The sequence below is a fragment of the Panthera pardus genome, unplaced genomic scaffold (assembly GCF_024362965.1).
Source record: "Panthera pardus isolate Hobbes unplaced genomic scaffold, ASM2436296v1 HiC_scaffold_22, whole genome shotgun sequence".
NCBI classification, from domain to species: domain Eukaryota; kingdom Metazoa; phylum Chordata; class Mammalia; order Carnivora; family Felidae; genus Panthera; species Panthera pardus.
Window position 1 is genome coordinate 45,397,307 of NW_026526788.1, and position 19,626 is coordinate 45,416,932.

A 19,626-nucleotide genomic window follows, 5' to 3' on the forward strand; every position below is an offset into this window, starting at 1 on the left:
TCGCTTTTTATTCCCCCAAAGGAGGAAAAGTCCTGAGGGCCCTCTGTGACAATCCTTAAGCTATTTATTCTTGGCCCCTCAGTGTCTCTTGGTTTCTCTAAAAGCAAAAGAGCTTTTGTGGCAGCCTGTTTCACCAAAACACGAGGAATATGCAGTGTGCAAATGAAGTATTTGCATTCATTCGCTCATGCAAAACCCTCAACCACTTGGAATTGAGCAGCAGGGACACGCCCAGAGAACAGTGTTGCTGAGAACACATTTAGAAACGACAGAGCAAAGTCCCAGCTGCCGGCTGGCCCAGCCCTCAGCCCTGACTCAACACCAACACCACCTACACCATTAGCTGGTAGGGAGAAGGGCTTCCTTTCAAAGGAGAGAAGAATGACCATGGAAGCCTTTCAAAGGTCTAGAAGGCAGGAAACAAACAGCACAAAGCTAACACTCACTAGCTGACAATTAGGGCTGCACAAAACAGGAGCTGAAGGTGAGAGACAGACACTCAACAAAAAGGTAAAGGGAAAAGAAAAGCTTAAAAGTGAGTTGGCAGTGCTTGGGGAAAAATTCTTGTTCCTTGATCTTCCTGCTGGTTCGGCCATTAATGAGTTAAATGAAAGCAATGAAATGTGCTCAGTATTTGTATGACAATTAGGTTTTCAACACAGTGGATTCCTCCATAACAGCATCCAATGCTAAGTAAGGGAAACAATATCTACCAAACACCCCAAGTGAGACAAGAGAGACCCATGGATTTTATACAGAGCCAAAATGTCATGTACACATCAAAAAAGTTTCAAATATGCCAGAAATCAAAGAATGTGGAACTCACAAGGGCATCTTGAAAAAAAGAAAAAAAACTATTGGAGGATGAATTCTAATCAACCTAATGGAATTTCTATAGATCCACTAGAGAGACAAAACAACCAAGTTTGTTACTGCATTCAGATATTTAATTCACTCATCCTTCATCCTCAGGCCATAATTTCATACCAGAGGCTGAGGGAGAGATGGCATTTTTGCACGGGAGCTGCTCTCCAGGCCCAGCAGATGGGGGCGGGCTAATGCGGTCTCTGGAACTCCAAGAGGGGCATGCGGCATGCAGCGTTTCCCAAACTTCTTTGCTCAAAGAATCTTTCTCTTATTGACTCTCCCGGGACGTTTCTGTGAAAGAGCCTTAGCATTTCAGGCTCGTATGCCCACATCGCAAGCCAAGGCCTGCGGCGGGAACCACACCCCAAAACACTGACATTGTGATAGGTAAGTACTAACAACGTCTCTGTTCGTTCACTCGCCACTCATCTGACTTGTACTGAGGACCTAGGTCATCGTGGCCCAGAACAGAATAAAGCACAAGCGAGCTGTGGAAGAGCTCATAGGAAAGCCGTCAGTCAACAACGGCCTAATGTGATGTTTGCTGCCGCGATGGGCATAATGATTCCGCATCCGCCCCTGCATTTCATAACCGTGCTCACGTTTGGTAGGAGAGGGCTGTGACTGAGTAGGACACTGTTCCCTCCTGCCCTGCTCAGGAGAAAGCAGTGCTGTAGGGAAAGTGCAGAAGAGCCCGGAGGTACACGCTTGCCTGAACGTCCACGTACCCCGCTGTGGGCAACCAGGGAGCCTGTGAGTGGACTCGGAGGAGAGAGCGCCCAAAGTCCATCTTTGTGCATACCAGGAGCAGAGGCCTTGGCAAAACCAGCCTCCCCAGCCCAGGGCCCCTCGGCCCACAGATTGTTTTAGAGTCTCCCAGCCTGCCTCCCAGAGCATCTAGGCCAGCTGGAGATCCTCCTTGCCTCCCCTGTCCTCTGTCCCCAGGGCCCTGGCTCCTCACCCCGGTTCCTGGACAGGACCAGATGAGTCCTGGCCTCATCATTACAGCGAACCCCAACAATAGTGTATTCGCAGACTGTTTGTTCTCGTCACGATTTTGACTGTCTTTTAAAGCTCACCCTTTCATCTCCCTGTTCGTGACATGCTCTCCCTGAAGGTCTGGAGCCAGAGGAAATAAAAGCATCCCCTGCTAAACGCCAGGCCCCCCTTAGAAATCCCTTATTCGTGGTCCTTGCCTCTGTCCAGAGCCTTGACAGTCTCTTTACCTCCTGGACGACTCTCTCCCGCAGAACCCGACCTGAGAAGTTAAGGGGTGGCCACTGTGCCCGAATGCCCTGGCAGGAAGAATGTCACTTAGCTCTGGAGGCAGCAATCATTTCCAGCAGGCACCAGCATTATCTCCCCCAAGAGGTCATTAGAACTCTCATAAAAATAAGCTGCTCCCATAAGTATGTCAGCCCAGGCACCTGAGGCCGGCCCCCACATGCCCCTGTTCTAACTGGCAATCCAGCTTGGACGGTCACTAAGAGACCTACACACTATTTCATTTTGTAGGTCCAGTAACGCTCAGACTCTGGAATGCTGTGCCTCTTTGATTTGGCCCCTTGTTGCAAATGGCTTTAATGTTCCACTTTGTTTTCTGCTTCATACAGGCAGAAATAGGCGCTTTAGCACTAGAATGCTGTGCTCTTCAGATGCATTTTCCTGGAGAATAAAATACTGCTAACATAGGCATTTCTGTTGGGCCTGTGAAGTACTTTTTCTACGTTGGGCTTTTAAAAGGCTTGGTACTGGATTGCTCACGTCTTTGTGGTGATCCTGAGCAGAAAGGATACTGGCAGAGAATTTTTAAAGTGCTCTATGGGGTATAATTAATCCGAATCCAGTCTCTGCATATCTGAAAGGGAACTTTAAGAATCATCACCGGTGAGGGAGCCATGATCTTTTGCCTAAAAGGACTTTGTCGTTTCCTTGGGGTTATTATCCCAGCCGCGTTATGTGGTAGACTCAGTTTCCCCAGTTCCACTCCCCCTTCCCCACACTTTTCAGAAGACAAGTCCAAGACAAGACTTGATTTATAAGAGAGGAACAGCCTTTACTATTAAATGAATATCCACTCTAAGTTTGCTATAGCTATCTGCTCAGATTAAGGCAATTCCCTTGTATTCCCAGTTCGCTAAGTATTTTCTTTTCACTTTCAAAATCAAGAATGGATATCAAATTCCATCAGAATTTTTCTTCTGCATCTATTGAAGTGTCCAGAGGATTTTCTTTAATCCATTAGTGTGATGATTTATATTCATTGGTTTTACAATGTTAAACCAACATGGTATCCCTAGAATAAGCCCAACGTAATCATGATATATTATCCTTTTTATATTGCCAGGAAAATTTGTGAAAGGCCCTGAAATGAATCAAAAGGGTTACTTGATGTTCTCAAAGGAAAACTAGAAATTTTCTAATTGTAGGTTTTCTGATTTTATGGGAACCATACTTTTTATAATCCTTGAGCTATTTTACAACTCTGTAAATTGTACATAACTAACAGCAATACAAATGATTCTTACCCATAGACATGCAAGTTAATTCTGCTTAGGGGAGGAATAATTGATCCTTATTCCTACCTGCTATGGTAAAAGTCAGTTTATCATCTATTTGTAAATTTCAGCATTTATGTGTGGTTTTTGAGTTTTCCTATGAAACAGCTTAAGGGCTCCCTCATTAACTGATGAGTTAAAATCTTTTGATTTGTGTATATTTAATATTAAATGAAAGGAATAAATACATTTTCTTTAAAAATTATCTTCTAACAGTTTATTTCTAGATTCAATTTGCTATTGCTTTAAGATATGCTGCATATATGCTCATAAGTGAAATTGACCTGTCATATCCTGACAGTTTCCTTTTTGGGGTTTTGGTATGGATGTTATGCTAACTTAATTCTTTTCTCCCATATAATTGTATAAGATTGGAATAATTTCTAATTCACTATTTTGTAGAACTTGCCAGTGAAGCCACCTAGGCTTAAACTTTTTATTGTGGAATGTTTTTAATCATGAATTTGACTCCTTGCAATTTTAGACCTATTACAGTTTTCCATTTAGATGGTGTTGGTTTTAATACCGTTCTAGGACTATGTCTATTTCAAATTTATTGGCATAAACTTACTCATAATATTCTCTCTTTTTTTCAGTTTTCTTAAAAGTGAGCTATATAACTGACCTAAAACAGTATATGCGTTTCAGATATACAACATAATGATTCAATACTTATATATAATGCAGAGCGATCACCACACTAAGGTCAGCTAATGTCCATCACCACACATAGTTCCAAAAAATTTTTTTTTGTTGTGATTAGGACTTTTTAAGAACTTCTGCTATTTTAGAAATTTTCAAATATGTAGCACAGTATTATTAATTCAGCACCATGCTGCATGCTACACCCCTAAGACTTATAACTCAAAGTTTGTACTTCTTGACCTCCTTACATATTTTGTCCACCCCCTAAACCTTCCTCTAACAGCCAATAATCTGTTTTCTATGCCTATGATCTTGGTTTTATTTGCTTGTTTAAATTCCACATATAAATGAGATCATATGGTATTTATCTTTCCCTGTCTGACTCATTCCACTTAGCATAATGCCCTGAAGGTCCATCCATGTTGTCACAAATGGCAAAATTTCGCTTTTTGTGGCTGTATAGTATTGGGGTGTGTGTGTGTGTGTGTGTGTGTGCGCGCGCGTGCACATGCATGCCTGTGTCTATCACATCTCTATTCATTCATCCATTGATGAACATAACATGTAGGTTGCTTTCATATCTTTCCTATTACAAATAATGATTCCTTTTCTTTTTTTTCATTTTTTTTGATTTTTGAGACAGACAGAGACAGAGCATGAGCAGGGTAGGGGCAGAGAGAGGGAGACACAGAATCTGAAGCAGGCTGCAGGCTCCAGGCTCTGAGCTGTCAGCACAGAGCCTGACGCAGGGCTTGAACTCACGGACCACGAGATCATGACCTGAGCCGAAGTCGGCCGCTTAACCGACTGAGCCATCCAGGCGCCCCTGATTTCTTTTCTATATATGTATTAAGGCTACAAATTCCCTTTTAAATACTGCTTTAGCTGTCTTACAGAAGTTTCTAAATGTAATATTTTCATTATCAGTTTAAAAGTTATTTCAGGGCACCTGGGTGGCACAGTTGGTTAAGCGTCCGACTTTGGCTCAGGTCATGATCTCATAGTCTGAGTTCGAGGCCCACATCAGGCTCTGTGCTGACAGAGCAGAGCCTGGAGCCTGCTTCAGATTCTGTCTCCCTCTCTCTCTCTGCCTCTCCTCTGCTCACACTCTGTCTCTGTCTCTGTCTCTGTCTCTCTCTCTCTCTCTCAAAAATAAATAAACATTAAAAAAATTTGTTTAAGTTATTTTAATTTTGATTATGAATATTCTTTTGTCCTATTATTTAGAAATACATTTCTTAAGTTTCAAGTATATGGGGCTTTCCAGTTATCATTCTGTTACTTTCTAGCATAATTGCATTTGGCTTAGAAAATGCATACGATTTCAATATGGATTTTGGAATAAATTGGACCTTACTTTATGTTCCAGGGTATGGTCATTTTTGGTGGGGGCGTATTATATGTGTCACAAGTGCTTGAAAAAAATCTATATTCTGCAGTAGTTGGGTGCAGTGTTCTATATATGTTCTTCGGTCAGCTGGTTACTTCACGTTCTTCTATAATCTGATTTTTTTTTTGGCTTAAACATCAGACATCTGTTTTCTTACAATTCTAGAGGCTAAAAGTCCAAGAACAAGGTGCTGGTAGGGTTGATTTCTTCTGAGGCCTCTCTCTTAGGCATCTGGAGGGCTATCTTCTCTCTGTAGCTTAAATAATTTTTGTCCACTTGTTCTATTAATTACTAAGAGAGATTGGTTAAAATCCTCAACTATTATTTGTATTCTTTATCATTTTCAACTTATATATACATATGCTTTGTTTTATATATATGCTTTATATATTTTAAGATTCTGTTATTAGATGTATGCAAATTTAGAATGGTCAATACACTTCCAGTGAACCTCTCTAGTCATACCTTTTGCCTGGATTCCATGTTGTCTAAAAGCAATACACTACACCAACTTCCTTTTGGCTAGTGTTGGCATCTTTTATTACACCCTTTTATATTCAATCACTTTGCATTCTTGTGTTTTAGAGTTGTCTCTTGATATTTTTCATTTACCTTAAGCATTTGACCCACTTAAAATTTATTGTAATAACTGATATCTTTGTGCTTCAAGCTATTCTTTTGTATGCTTTTTATTTGCACCACCCTCTAGGTTTCCTTCCTTTTATCCCTCCCTCCCCTCCTCCCTCCCCTCCTTCCTTCCTTCCTTCTTTCTTTCCTTCCTTCCTCTCTCTCTCCTTCCCTCCTTCCTTCCTTTCTTTTTTTCTGTTTTGCCCATTGTTACTTTCTCTTAGTTTGGAGATTATGTACTCTTTTCCTATTCTTTTAGTAGCTATAATAGAAATTATAAAAAAGCCTTTTTAAAGTTATCAAAACCTAACATTAACTTGTAAATTTACCCTTCTCCTGAATAATGCAAGGACCTTAGAACATTTTAAATTTATGTCATTTCTGAACAATATGCTAGTGTTATAATGTATTTTAATTCATTTTATGTGTACTCTAAATCCAACAAAAAATTTAACCCATTCTCTGGTCTTAATTCCATCATTAATCTGAGATTTTTTTTTTTTTTTTAATTTTTGAGAGACAGCAAGCAAGCACGTGAGTTGGGGAGAGGGGCAGAGGGAGAGAGAGAGAATCTTAATCAGGTTCTATGGTCAATGCAGAGCCTGATGCAGGATTTGATCCTCTGACCCTGGGATCATAATCTGAGCCAAAATCAAGAGTCAAATGCTCAACCGACTGAGCCACCCAGGTCCTCCTAATCTGAGATCATTTTCTGCCATTTTCACTTTTAGAATTTCCTTTAGGAAATAGTGCTTGAGGACAACTCTCAGTTTTGTTGTGTCTGGTAATGTCTTTATGTCACTCTCATTCCTATAAGGTTTAGAAACCAAAATCTGGGCACTAGTGATGCTCATTTTTACTGGTTGGTCACTGTTTGTTGGCCATTTAAGTGACAGAGTTTCTATCTATCATCTCTGTCATCTATTATCTATCTATTTGTCAATCATCTGAATACTATCTAGTTCATATTGTCATTTCTAAGTGTGAACTATAGGGTTTTTCCTTAACTTCTGTATTACACTTGTACCTTTTTTCTTTCACATTGAGAGTTCTCATTCACAAGGACACAAAGGATGGATGAAATCAAATATTCTATAATTACTCATTTACTTTACCCAATATTACAATAGTCTCAAAATAGCAATTCAATACAACTCTACCAATTGTTACCAAAAACAGTTAAACATTTTTTGCCTATACTATACGTACACTATTGTATTCTCTCCCATTTTTAAAAGATTATATCTACTTGTTAGGTAGTATAGCCATTGCATACTATAATTTCTCCCTTTTAACTCTTTTATATTAAAAAAACCTATATCCATACATTTATAAGCATTAAATATATAAAAAATATTATATATATAATTAGAATATGTATATAATATCATTATGTCAATGACTAAGTATTTTTGTTATTTAAAGTGTGTTCTTTAGTAGCTTCCCCAGAAAGGACACTCGGAAACAATTTTTCTCCCATGTTGACATCAATATGCACCTTTTATAAATTAAGGCATATATTTTTTCCTTGAAAATCTTAAATATATTATTCTATTTTTCCTGTCATAAAATGTTATTGTCAAAAAGACTGATAGTAATCTAATTTTATTTTCCTCTTATTCTTCCTGCATAGATGCCCAAAAGATTTTTTCCTTTTCTTCAAACTTCAAACTTTTCTTCAAACTAATTTTACTAAAACATTTCTTGGTATTGGTCAAGCTCATTTGGTATTTTCAGGTATACACTGTGGTATTCCAGTATGGAATTTTAAATATTTTTTACTTCAGGAATATTTTCTTAAATTATAGTTTATTGTGTCTGCTCTGTACCCTTTCTTTGGCTTTCTTCTTTAAAACTTCTAAGGGTGCCTCGGTGGCTCAGTCGGTTAAGCATCCAACTTCGGCTCAGGTCATTATCTCAGGGTGACCTTACCCCATTTGTTTTCTCTCTCTCTCTCTCTCTCTCTCTCTCCCTCTCCCTCTCTTTCTCAAAAATAAACATTTAAAAAATAAATAAAAGTTTCATTATCTACATGGTAGTCTTCTTTGCCCATCATTGATAAGTCATGCTCTCAAGTTGTTTCCTTTCTTCACTTTGTTTTGAAAATGTTCCTCCTTGGAAACCTATTTTTCTCAAGGCATCAGTTATTGTGTTTGTGTTCTGAGTACACATTTAGTACATTTATTGTGTTTTAGTTCTAATTTTTTCAACTTTTGTTTCTAATTCTCGATTTGTCATACCACTTTGAATTTTTCTCATTCTGATTTTTGTTATTTGTGTGTCCAATGTAATTTTCCTAATGTCTTTAAGCTCATTAAGTTAAATATTAGGTTATAGTTTTGATCTGTTTTTTTACCATGTCTTTCTGGTGTTTCTTCATTGTCTTTAGGGATGCTATTAAGTCCTCTAGCATTGTTTTTCCCCTTAAATTAACTTGTGTGGGATTTAATCATGATACTTTCCTATTGTTCATTTTCATGTGAATTTAAATTTCCTGAACTTATAAGTGGTTTGTTCATATAGATCTGTTAACTTCATTGAGCTCACCTTCTGAAGTTTTCTGCCTCTGTTCCCTTCATTCACTTTTTTTTTTATTTTTCTAATTTTTTTTTTAATGTTTATTCACTTTTGAGACAGAGAGAGACAGAGCATGAACGGGGGAGGGGCAGAGAGAGAGGGAGACACAGAATCGGAAGCAGGCTCCAGGCTCTGAGCCATCAGCCCAGAGCCCAACGCGGGGCTCGAACTCGCGGACCGTGAGATCGTGACCTGAGCCGAAGTCGGACGCTTAACCGACTGAGCCACCCAGGCGCCCCCCCCTTCATTCACTTTTATATAGACCTTCTCTTTTCTTCATTCCTATTATCCCTGTTTTGCTAAATGTTGATTCTACAGTTTCTCCTCAGTATGGAACTTGGTTCTGGAAAGGAGTCTTAGCTTATCAGCTTTTACAGTAGATAAAAGCTGGATTGCTCCAAGTCCTTTAGGTTTTACCAAGTGCTCCTTGCACTTATTCACTTTTGAGGCAATCATCCAATTTCAGCTACTGTCCTCAAATTAGCTCACCACAATTTCCAATAAATATCTGATGGGTATTTTGGGGTCCATCTGTTTGTAAATAAAATGGGTTCTTCACCACAGAGTTTGAGAAGTACTGATGAAGGAGAAAGGAGTATTAGGAGGCTTCATAAAAGAGGTGGCTTTTAGGCTGGGCCATGAGGGCAATCTAGATAGGAATGAATGTTGACATTCCCTGTGGGGAAACAGGTTCTACTTACATAAATGGGTTAGAAAAAGCTTAGGATGAAAAGCCACCACCACGGGGCGATAGCGCCCAAGGTTAGCTAGCAAGATATTGAAACGGGATCACGAGTAACTTGTTATATCACCTGCAAGAAATTACTTTCCATCTGATGCCAATATACTATTATACTTTGGATCACAAACACCACTTGTCCCCCAGACCCTTTGCTTCCTACATACACAAGTTAATGATTACTGACCGATTGTTTTCTCCACGTTCACGTGTGCAAGATCTTGTTTTCTTCACATTCACCACATCGGCAATATCTTGTGAGCTCAATAAATATGGAGATGAAATCCCTGTTCAGGGCTCTTGTCTCCTCCCGGACATTAGCCTCTCTCATATTCAATTCTATGTCCGCTCTCTTGCTGGACAAGGGAGAACTCTGTACTCATAGTCTGCGGCAATTCTCTAGGACTCTGCCGTTGGCCTCTGTCTCACTTTCTTTGGGGGAGCCATTCCCATGCCTTCAAACAGCATCTTTAAGGCAAAGATTCCTCCAGATCTAGGTCTTCATCCCAGACTTGTAGAGCCACTTGGCGGTCCCATAAGCATAATAAATTCAACACTGTACAAACTAAGCACATGGCTTTCTCCAAAACTTTTGTCACTGCATCCCATGTTATGTTTTTATTTTCACTTCAAAATATTTTCTAACTTCTCTTGAGGTTCTTTTTTTATTTGACCCATATGTTATTTAGAAGTAAATTGTTGGGGTGCCTGTATAGCTTAGTCAGTTAAGCATTTGTCTCTTGATTTCAGCTCAGGTCATGATCTGAGATTGAGATCACAATTCGTGGGATCAAGCCCTGCTCTGTGCTGACAACATGGAGCCTGCTTGGGATTCTCTGTCTCCCTCTCTGCCTCTCCCTGCTCACGCTCGCTCTCTCTCTCTCTCAAAATAAATATATAAAAAAAGAACTACACTATTTAATTTTCAACTATTTTGAAGCTTTTGAAATATCTTTGTTATTGATTTGTAGCTAATTCCATAAACATACCTATAAAGCTCCTTTCCTAGGAATTATATTGAGGCTTATTTTATAAGCCAAAATATAATCGCTTTTGGTGAATGTCCCACATACACTTGAAAAAAATGTGTATTCTACTGTATTTTGGTGCAGTGTTATACGAATGTCAGTTAGGTCAAACTGGTTGGTAGTGTTATTCAGATCTTTTATATCCTTACTGATTTTTCTATTTATTCTATCAATTACTAAGAGGGGAATGGTGGAATCTCCAAATACAATTGTGGACTCATCTATCTTTCCAATTTTATCACTTCTATCAGTTTTTGCTTCATAAATTTTGATGCTCTGGATTTGAAATGCTACCATTAGCATATAATAAATTCACAAATATATGAGTCTGTTGAGTCTCTTTCTTGACTATGTTGTTCCACTGATCCATGCGTGTATCCCTGAGCCAGAATCACATTGTTTTAACTGTGACTTTAGATGATACTTTGATTATTACTAAGGCAAATGCTCTCTCTTCCCCACAATTAACTTTTCTTTTTCAAAACTATCTTGATTCTTTTCATGTATTTACTACTCGTTGAGAGCGAGAGCATCAACTGGTCAAGTTCTTGGTAAGTTAAATCTTAAGTATTTTATACATTTTACATATCCTTGTTGCTCAGAGGTATTTTTCCTATTGAAGATACAGAGGGTGGCAGACTTTTCCTTTAAAGGGCCAGATGGTAAATATTTTTAGGATTTATGGGCCATATGATCTCTGCCACTACTAACTTGGCCATTGTCACTACAGCACAAAAGCAGCCATATACAATATGTAAACAAATGGGCATAAAACTTTATTTACAAAAACAGGCAACATGTCAGATTTGGCCGGCAAGCCATCATCCGATGACCCCTGATGTAGAAAAAGAAATTTTTACACAGTTATCTTGTATCCAGACTTCATAATGATTTTTCTAGTACTGTATTTTAGTTCAGTCTATTATTTCTATGTGAGCAAATATACAAACAAAAGATCGCTTTGTTCTAACTTTCCAGTATTTATATACCATTTATTCCTTTTTGTAGTCTTTCTGTATTGGCTAGATAACTCTTGAGCAATACTATAGTGCTAACAGGAGTTACTGTTTTCCTAATGGGAAGGCTCTATTTTTTCACCTCCCAATATGATGTTGCTATTAGTTTCTAAAAAATGTTCTTTATCACATTCAAGTTTCAGATATGATAGTTACATTAGGCATGTTTTAAGATCCCTTCTAATTCAAATTGTTACATGATGAGGTCATTACTTACTTCCTTTTGATTATAGCTGTAGACAAATTGAGCACTCCATTGAGCAATCCATCATCCCCACTGAATACCACTAACCTGTTTTTACTTAATGGATACTTTCCAAATCTTCCAGTTCAATTACTTAAATCTCAAGACAACATATAAAGAAAATTAATTCTTCCCAGGTATTAAGAAAAAATAAGTAGGAAAGGAAACTTTTTTGTTTTAGAGTTAAGGTGTTTTCATTTAAGATTTTTCAGTAAGAATAAATCACTGAAATGACCTCTGAGTAGTAAATGCAAAGTTAATTGAAAATTCAATAATGTTCTAGATAGCTTAGGGGCGAAAAGCCCAAGGAAAAATAAATTACCAAGACTTATAGGAGAATAAAACCTACAGTGTTTATTTCTGAAAAGATTTGGTCCAACATGTCAGTCCATCGAGGACATGCATCTTTAAAAATATGTATTTAAAGTTGAAAGTTAATAAATGCATATATGCTTTTATTTAAATGTTTTAAAAGTTCCTCTCCATAAGCATTCATACACTCACAAAGGTGTCAATGGGAGTTTCGTATTCATAGTCTAGGCAAAGACTGATTTACTGTTGGTATGAAACTTAGTATTTCAATTAGTCAAACATTTTCAATTTGGAATTCACTTTCCAAAAATGAAATAAAACAAATGCAATCAGTATTTCCATGTTTACTTATTTAATTTCCCTGAAAAACTAAAAATTAGTCCAGCTATAAAAATATGAGGCACACATTAAAGAAGAAATATGCTTACCATCAAGAATTGTGGCATTTTTCTTTACAAGAACATTTCAAGGCCTAGATAATAAAAATACGTCAGGCAATTCATAGTAAGTCTTTTCATTTAAGTAACAGCATAGAATCCTTCTCAGGAATACTGCTGCACGTCATATCTATTATTTTACAATAACAGAGAGAAAATAAAATGAGGGATACAAATATTAAAGGCCAATCATCAAAATGAAATTAATGTTTAGCATAGATTATTTATATGAACAATGTAAATAGGTAGAATCATCAATTTTATTTAATATAAAATATATTTCTGGCATATAATTATTGTTAAAATGAAAATTATCAAGATAATTCAACAAATCCAAATATGCATTCAGCCAAGGGAACAAAGTAAGCCTCTTAAAAATTAAAGATTTACAGATTAATATTAGAAATTTTCTCAGTATAATACATGAAATATTCTGATCTCCATTGAATCACACTGTACAAAAACATGTATCATTTGCTTCATAGCTTATAATCAGGTAAAAATGGTCACTAAAATTCCTTGACCAAAATATCACTGTAATTATATGAGGCAAAGTCCTATAATAAGATGGATGTAATAATGGCCACATCTTTTCAAAAAGAGAACATGAAAATTTTCATTCTCACAGCTATGAATTTGGTTTTCCAAAACCCGGTTCCCAAAGCCAACTTTTAAATGTTACAGCAGAGGTGGGGCAGTAATGGAAAGAAATGATTTAATGGAACTCTTAAAAAAAAAAAAAACTATCATAGATCTTAGTTTAAGAAATATATCTGGCGTAAGAGAGAGATACACAGAATTATGTAATAATGCTTATATCAAAGTTTATTGATTAGCTAAAGGGCAAAGAGTAAGAGGCAAGTAAAATGTAATACGTGCTTTTGACAAAGCAGACTGAGTAATATGTTAAGTGTTAGGGTGGGATAGGAAAGAACTCAAGCTGGGCAAAAATTTCCTCTTGGACTTTCTATATAAACATCTATTTTAGTTTTGGCCTGTTCACCAGTGTGTTCATGTGATGGAGCAGAGGAGCTCTGCCCACCCATGAAATACTTCCCAGACCGACAGGTCCTTGTGCAGCTGCTCTAGAAAGGCAGCTTGTCCTCTGAGGTCCCTGGAGTCCTATAGAAACTATAGGAAAATGAAATCCAATTTGTGTAAAAAGTTAATCCATCCTAATTAGCGAACTGAGTTATTAAAATACCAGCTAAAAGTACATGCTCTAGCTAAAACACATGGGTTAAGTATCTGTCTTGAAAATGCCTCCAAGAGGTCATGATGTGATCTTGCCTTTACTGGCCCTATGTTCTCCCAGAATAGGGGCTTTATAAGGTCCTGGAAATCCTCAGCTCCCTTTAGCTGCCTGTCCAAATAAAATCTTAATGAATATAGTTTAAGTCCTTTATTGGCTCTGTAATCCCTTCAACCAATTAGGCTGCAATTGTTTTATGCAACTTCTGTTTCATTGGAAAATGTGGGAAGATATTTTTATATTACCTAAGTAAGATTAATGGGTAAACACTGTTCACCGCAAACCAAATGATGCTGCCTTCCGGGAGTTGTCAGAAAGACAGTCAAATGATACACCAAGAAAGTACATTGTACGCCTAAGCAAAGCCCTTCAGGACAGCTGGAACATGTTCTTTACGAGGAGACTCCAGGCCATTGGTAATTTCAAGTGTGAGGCAACGGAAGTCTTTCTTAATCGAAAGTCAGAATCTTCTGAAGAACTTCAAGCACAACTTTATAACAAAAGCAATACTGCTCCTATATACATATATATGAAAAACAACAGAATGTTAAGTAATTGAATACCAATATCCACTTTCAGAGAACATAGTTGTAATTTTCAACCATAAAGGTAAGTTCCCAAAAAGAGCAAACATCTAACCAAGAACTTCTTTATGTATATATTTTTTAAATATCAATAAGAAAAATGATCATACTATAGTGCTTGGTCTAGAGTTAGTTAACTCAAGGCTTAACTGAACACAGGGGAAACTGACCCCCAATCTCAATCTCCTTATATTGCCCTGGATAAACCTATGCTTAAAATTTTTTTAGGTGTAGCCTCAGGTCTCTCAGGCAACCTTAGTTCACATAAAATGCTTCATCTATCATTCAGCATTGGCTTATAAACAGGTCAACCTAAAAATTTAGGTGTACCTGCTTGTTTTCATCATCCAGGCTTTCTCTCGATTCTCCTTCCCAATGATTAATAACTGGTCTGTAACATAAACGCTATCTTTTTATGACAGACCAATGACTTTGATAATTTAGTGACAAGTAAATATCTCCCAGCTGCTATCCAGAAACTTATAAATAACTTCAGATATGCTACTTAAATAACATGGCATTATGGACACATCATGTGTTTGGGTGTCAGGAGACCTGTTTCCCTCCTGGCTCCCCCATGTGCCATATGAATGACCTCACAGAACAGACTTCATTACTCTGAATGTGAAGTACTTCATCAGTAATATCAGAGAAAAAATAAGGTCTACCTCAAACAGTGAGAATTCAATGACATCATGTAGGTAGAAGAGATTTACAAATTGTAACATGCTAAACATGTTAATCTTTATATTCTTTATTCTTTTTATTAGAATTTATGTAGTGAGGGCTTACCTTTGTTTGAATCATGCCATAACGCTGTTCTCTCATTTGGGCCACTATATTCTTGATGTTGAACTGCAACAGGATGACAGTGATTTTGTATTATTCACATGGGGGAAAATACAAACCCACAGATTGCCAAATAAGTACTCCATAATTCTGTCCAGTAAAAAAGATGTCAAGATATAACCAGAAAGTTCTCGTTTTCAACTATAAGAAAAGGCACTATTTTTAAGCTAGTCTAATGGATAAGGAAGACTTTAGTTTAAAAGGTTTCCAGGAAAAAGCAGGAAGCAATCATTTATAATAAGAAATGCTCTCCAAAAGAAATAACAACAAATTTGCCCCTGTGTCTACTTTTCTGTTCTCCAAAGGGAAATCTTAAAGCAGGACTGTAATTCTGGAAAAGTCTGAGCATAGAAGACATTTTCTGGCCACATTAGTAACACAGCTGTTTCTCATCTAAAGAGCCCTCTCAACTCAAATGGAGACCCTGAACAACAGTTGGCCCAATACCAGATTCTGCACCTGTGCATGGAGACCAGCCTACCCAGCGTGGTCACTGAGCTGGTGCAGGTCTGCAAGGGGCTGTTACTAATCCACAATGAGATGAGTCCATAAACTGGTAGTAAGTGTTTAGAGACTTTTATGGCAATCTGACAGTGGTGCAGCATCAAGGAGGATCACCAGTGGAACAGGCCTAGACCAGCTCAAGTGTTGCTGAACTTGCCTGGAGAGTCACAAGTGGTGCTGAGGACCAGTCATGTCCAGCAAGACCACATAGACACATGAAATTTTAAGGTTTGTTAACTATAACCCCAAATTATATAAAAATCAGAGAAAATGTAACCATTCCTTGATTTTTATAACTGTTTTTATAATAATTTAAAATTTTAATTGAACCTTTAAAAATTTGTATATTGAAATAATTATAGATGTACAATAGGTTGCAAAAATATACATGGAAATCCTACGTACCCTAAACCCAATTTCCCCCAATTATGCCATCCTACATAATTATAGTATAATATCAAAGCCAGGAAATTGACATTGGTATGATCCATGAATCATATTTTGATCATTATTCAGATTTTGCAAGTTTTATCTGCAATCATTTGTGAATTTGTGTACATATGTGTGTGTGTGATTTTGTGCAATGTTATCACATGTGAAGACTCAGATAACTGCAACCACAATCCAGATACATAACTGTTCCACCATAAGACTTTCTCATGTTATCCATTAGAACTACTCACCCAACCCAGTCCCTAACTCTTGGCAACCAGTCATCTGTTATCCATCTCTACTGTTTTGTTATTTCAAGAGGATTGTATGAATGGAATCATGTAATACCTAACTTTTTTAGGGTTTTTTTTTTCATTCAGTATAGTTGCCTTGAGATCCTTATAAATTGTGTACAGTAAAACCTTGGTTTGCGAGCATAAGTCATTCTGGAAACATGCTTGTAATCCAAAGCACTTGTATATCAAGGTGAATTGCCCCATAAGAAATAATGGAAACTCAGATGATTTGTTCCACGACCCAAAAATATTCATATAAAAATGATTACAGTACTGTATTATCACATAAAATAATAAAGGAAATACAAAATATAAAGAAAAATAAACAAATTAGCCTGCATTTACCTTTGAAAACCTTTGTGGCTGGTGTGAGGGAGACAAGAGAGAGGAGGGTTATTGTGTAGGATGATTTTCATTGTCACTAACAGATGGTGACTACAGTATAGTATTAATAAACTCTTGTCATATACTGTATTTAATGTAACTGGCAGTAAGGCAGCAGAGAAAAGGGTCTATATCTGCAGGCAGCCTGACCTAGAATGAAGCAAAGCATTCCTAAGCTTACTCTTGTATGGAAAAGCAAAGGACTGTCCATAGGTGCTTTAAGTGGCAAAAAATACACCGTTGTGGGTTGCCAGTTGTGGGTACCTTCCAACATTCTGAAAAATCACCAATTTCTGTCAAACACTGTGGCCTGAGACCAAGCATCCGAGCATGGGAGACAATCACCCAAAATCTCACAGTGAGAGAGAGAAAGAGAGGAATCATTGGCTCAGTTATGATCATGTAACATTCAGTGTCACGTATTATTCTTATTGCAAGATATCACTCATTTATCAAGTTAAAATTAATTATAAATGTTTGCTCATCTTGTGGAACACTTGCAGGACAAGTTACTCGTAATCCAAGGTTTTACTGTATATCAACAGTTCACTCCTTTTTATCTCTTAATAGTATTCCATTAAAAAAATAAATGAAATGGATATATACCAGTTTGTTTAATCATCAGCTTACTGAAGGACATCTAGGTTGATTCCAGTTTTTGTTTATTATGAATAAATCTGCTATGAACATTTACATACAGGCTTTTGAGTAATTGTAAGTTTTCATTTCTCTGGGATAAACACCTAAGAGTGCTACTGCTGATACTGTATAGTAAGTTTAGTTTAGTTTTGCTTTTGTTTTAAAGAAATTATAAAACTATTTTCTAGAATGGGTATACCATTTTACATTCCCACAAGCAACAAACAACAAATAATTAATCCAGTGTCTTCAACTCTTCACCAGCATTTGGAGGTATCACTATTTTTTTTATATTAGTCTTTCTGATACATGCCTAGTGATATTTCATCATGGTTTTAATTTCATTTCCCTAAAAGCTAATGAAGCCCAAAATCTATTTACATGGTAATTTGTCATCTTTTTATCCTCTTTGGTGAAATGTTTGTTCATGTCTTTTACCCATTTTCTAACTGGGTTGCTTTTTTTGTTTTGTTTTTTTGTTCTTTACTATTAAAGTTTTGAGTATGCTTTATATATTCTAAATGGATATTTAGGTATGTTTGTTAGATATGTGATTTGCAAACAGTTTCTCTAAGTCTGTAGCTTATCATTCTCTTCACAGGGTCTTTCACAAAATGAATCATTTTAATTTACTTTGCCCCTAAAAATGTTTGTTCTTACCACCTGTATTCAACCCAATACTTAAAGTTCTAGATAGCTGAATTAGGCCAGAGAAAGAAATAAGAGGCATACAGATAGGAAAAGAAGAGATAAATGTGTCCCAGTTGGCAACTAGAATGATTGCTTATGTAGAAAATCCCAAGGAATCTAAATACAGAACAAAATAGAACAAAAAAAACCTCTTAGAAATAGTGAGTTCAATAAAATCAGAGCATACAAGATGAAAACACAAAAATCAATCACATTTCTACATATAAACTATGAACATGTAGAAGCTGATCATAAAAACACAACACCATTTACAATTGCTCCAAAGAAAATGAAATAGGATAAATCTAATAAATCACATATAGGATCTATATGCCCAAAATGACAAAATGCTGATGACAGAAATCAAAGAAGACCTAAATAAATGGAGAGACATACCATGTTCATGGATTGGAGTATTCAACATAGCAAAGATGTCAGTTCTCTCCAAAGTGATCTATAGATTTAAAGCAATTCCTATCAAAATCCCTGTAAGCTTTTTTTCTGTAGATATAGACAAGCTAGTTAGAAAATTTATATAGGAAAGCACAGACCCTATAAAAGTTAAAACAATTTTGAAAAAGAATAAAGGAATCACTCTACCTTACTATATAGCTACAGGAATCTATAGTGTGATATTGGTAAAAGGATAGACAGATGGATCAATGGAACCGAATACAGAGACAGAAATAGGCCCATACAAACGTGCCCAATGGTTTTGACAAAGGTGCAGAAGCAATTTGGTGGAAGAAGAATAGCTTTTTCAACAAATGGTCCTAGAAAATTGGACATCTATAGGAGAAAGAAAGAAAGAAAGAAAGAAAGAAAGAAAGAAAGAAAAAAGGAAGAAAGAAAACATATGTAAACCTTGACTTAAATCTCACATTTATACAAAACTTAACTCAAAATGGATTATGGACTTTGGGGTGCCTGGGTGGCTCAGTTGGCTGAGCATCTGGCTCTTGGTTTAGGCTCAGATCATGATCTCACAATTCATGAGTTTCAGCCCAGTGTAGGGCTCCACACTGAAAGTGCAAAGCCTGTTTGGGACTCTCTCTCTCTCCCTCTCTCTTGAGGGCCCCTTCCCCCCCCCCCCCATCAAAATAAATAAATAAATAAATAAATAAATAAATAAATAAATAAATATCACACTGCTTCATCTAGAGTCTTGTTACACAAAACAAACAAACAAGCCCAACCCTGCCAGATAAACATGACAGTGTGCATAGTTGTGTAAATAATTTTTAATTATGTAAAGGCTAATGTGCTAAATTTTGGATTATTCACATCATTATGTGATAATACGGTAACCAGTAATGAACAACTGTTATTGTACCCTAAAGACTATTAGAAGAGAAAGGTCTATTGAGACCGTTCAAACTACAGAGCAGTCTCAGGGTTTCTGAAAGAAAAGAGGCAGTGTGTTCCCAATATTTTAAGAATTTTTAAGCAGGCGTGGTTAAAAATGAAAATGGCTATAGAAATAACAAACAAAAAAGAAAGAAATGGTTACATATTCTCCAATTTTCATATCTGAGTTATAATTGATTGGATAATCT

General features: G+C 36.8%; 1 protein-coding gene across 7 annotated transcripts in view; it reads right to left on the reverse strand.

The window, feature by feature from the left end:
• Positions 1 to 11,184: 11,184 nt before the first annotated feature.
• PTPN20 (protein tyrosine phosphatase non-receptor type 20) overlaps positions 11,185 to 19,626 on the reverse strand; it is a 115,110-nt gene continuing 106,668 nt past the window's right edge. For all 7 annotated transcript variants that reach the window (XM_053909682.1, XM_053909684.1, XM_019444858.2 and 4 more), the window contains 2 exons: positions 15,069 to 15,131; positions 11,185 to 14,207 (listed from right to left, as the gene is read on the reverse strand). In XM_053909682.1, the coding sequence (XP_053765657.1) occupies positions 14,142 to 14,207; positions 15,069 to 15,131 (129 nt within the window). In that variant the 3' untranslated portion in view covers positions 11,185 to 14,141. The remainder of the gene's footprint in view (positions 14,208 to 15,068; positions 15,132 to 19,626) is intronic.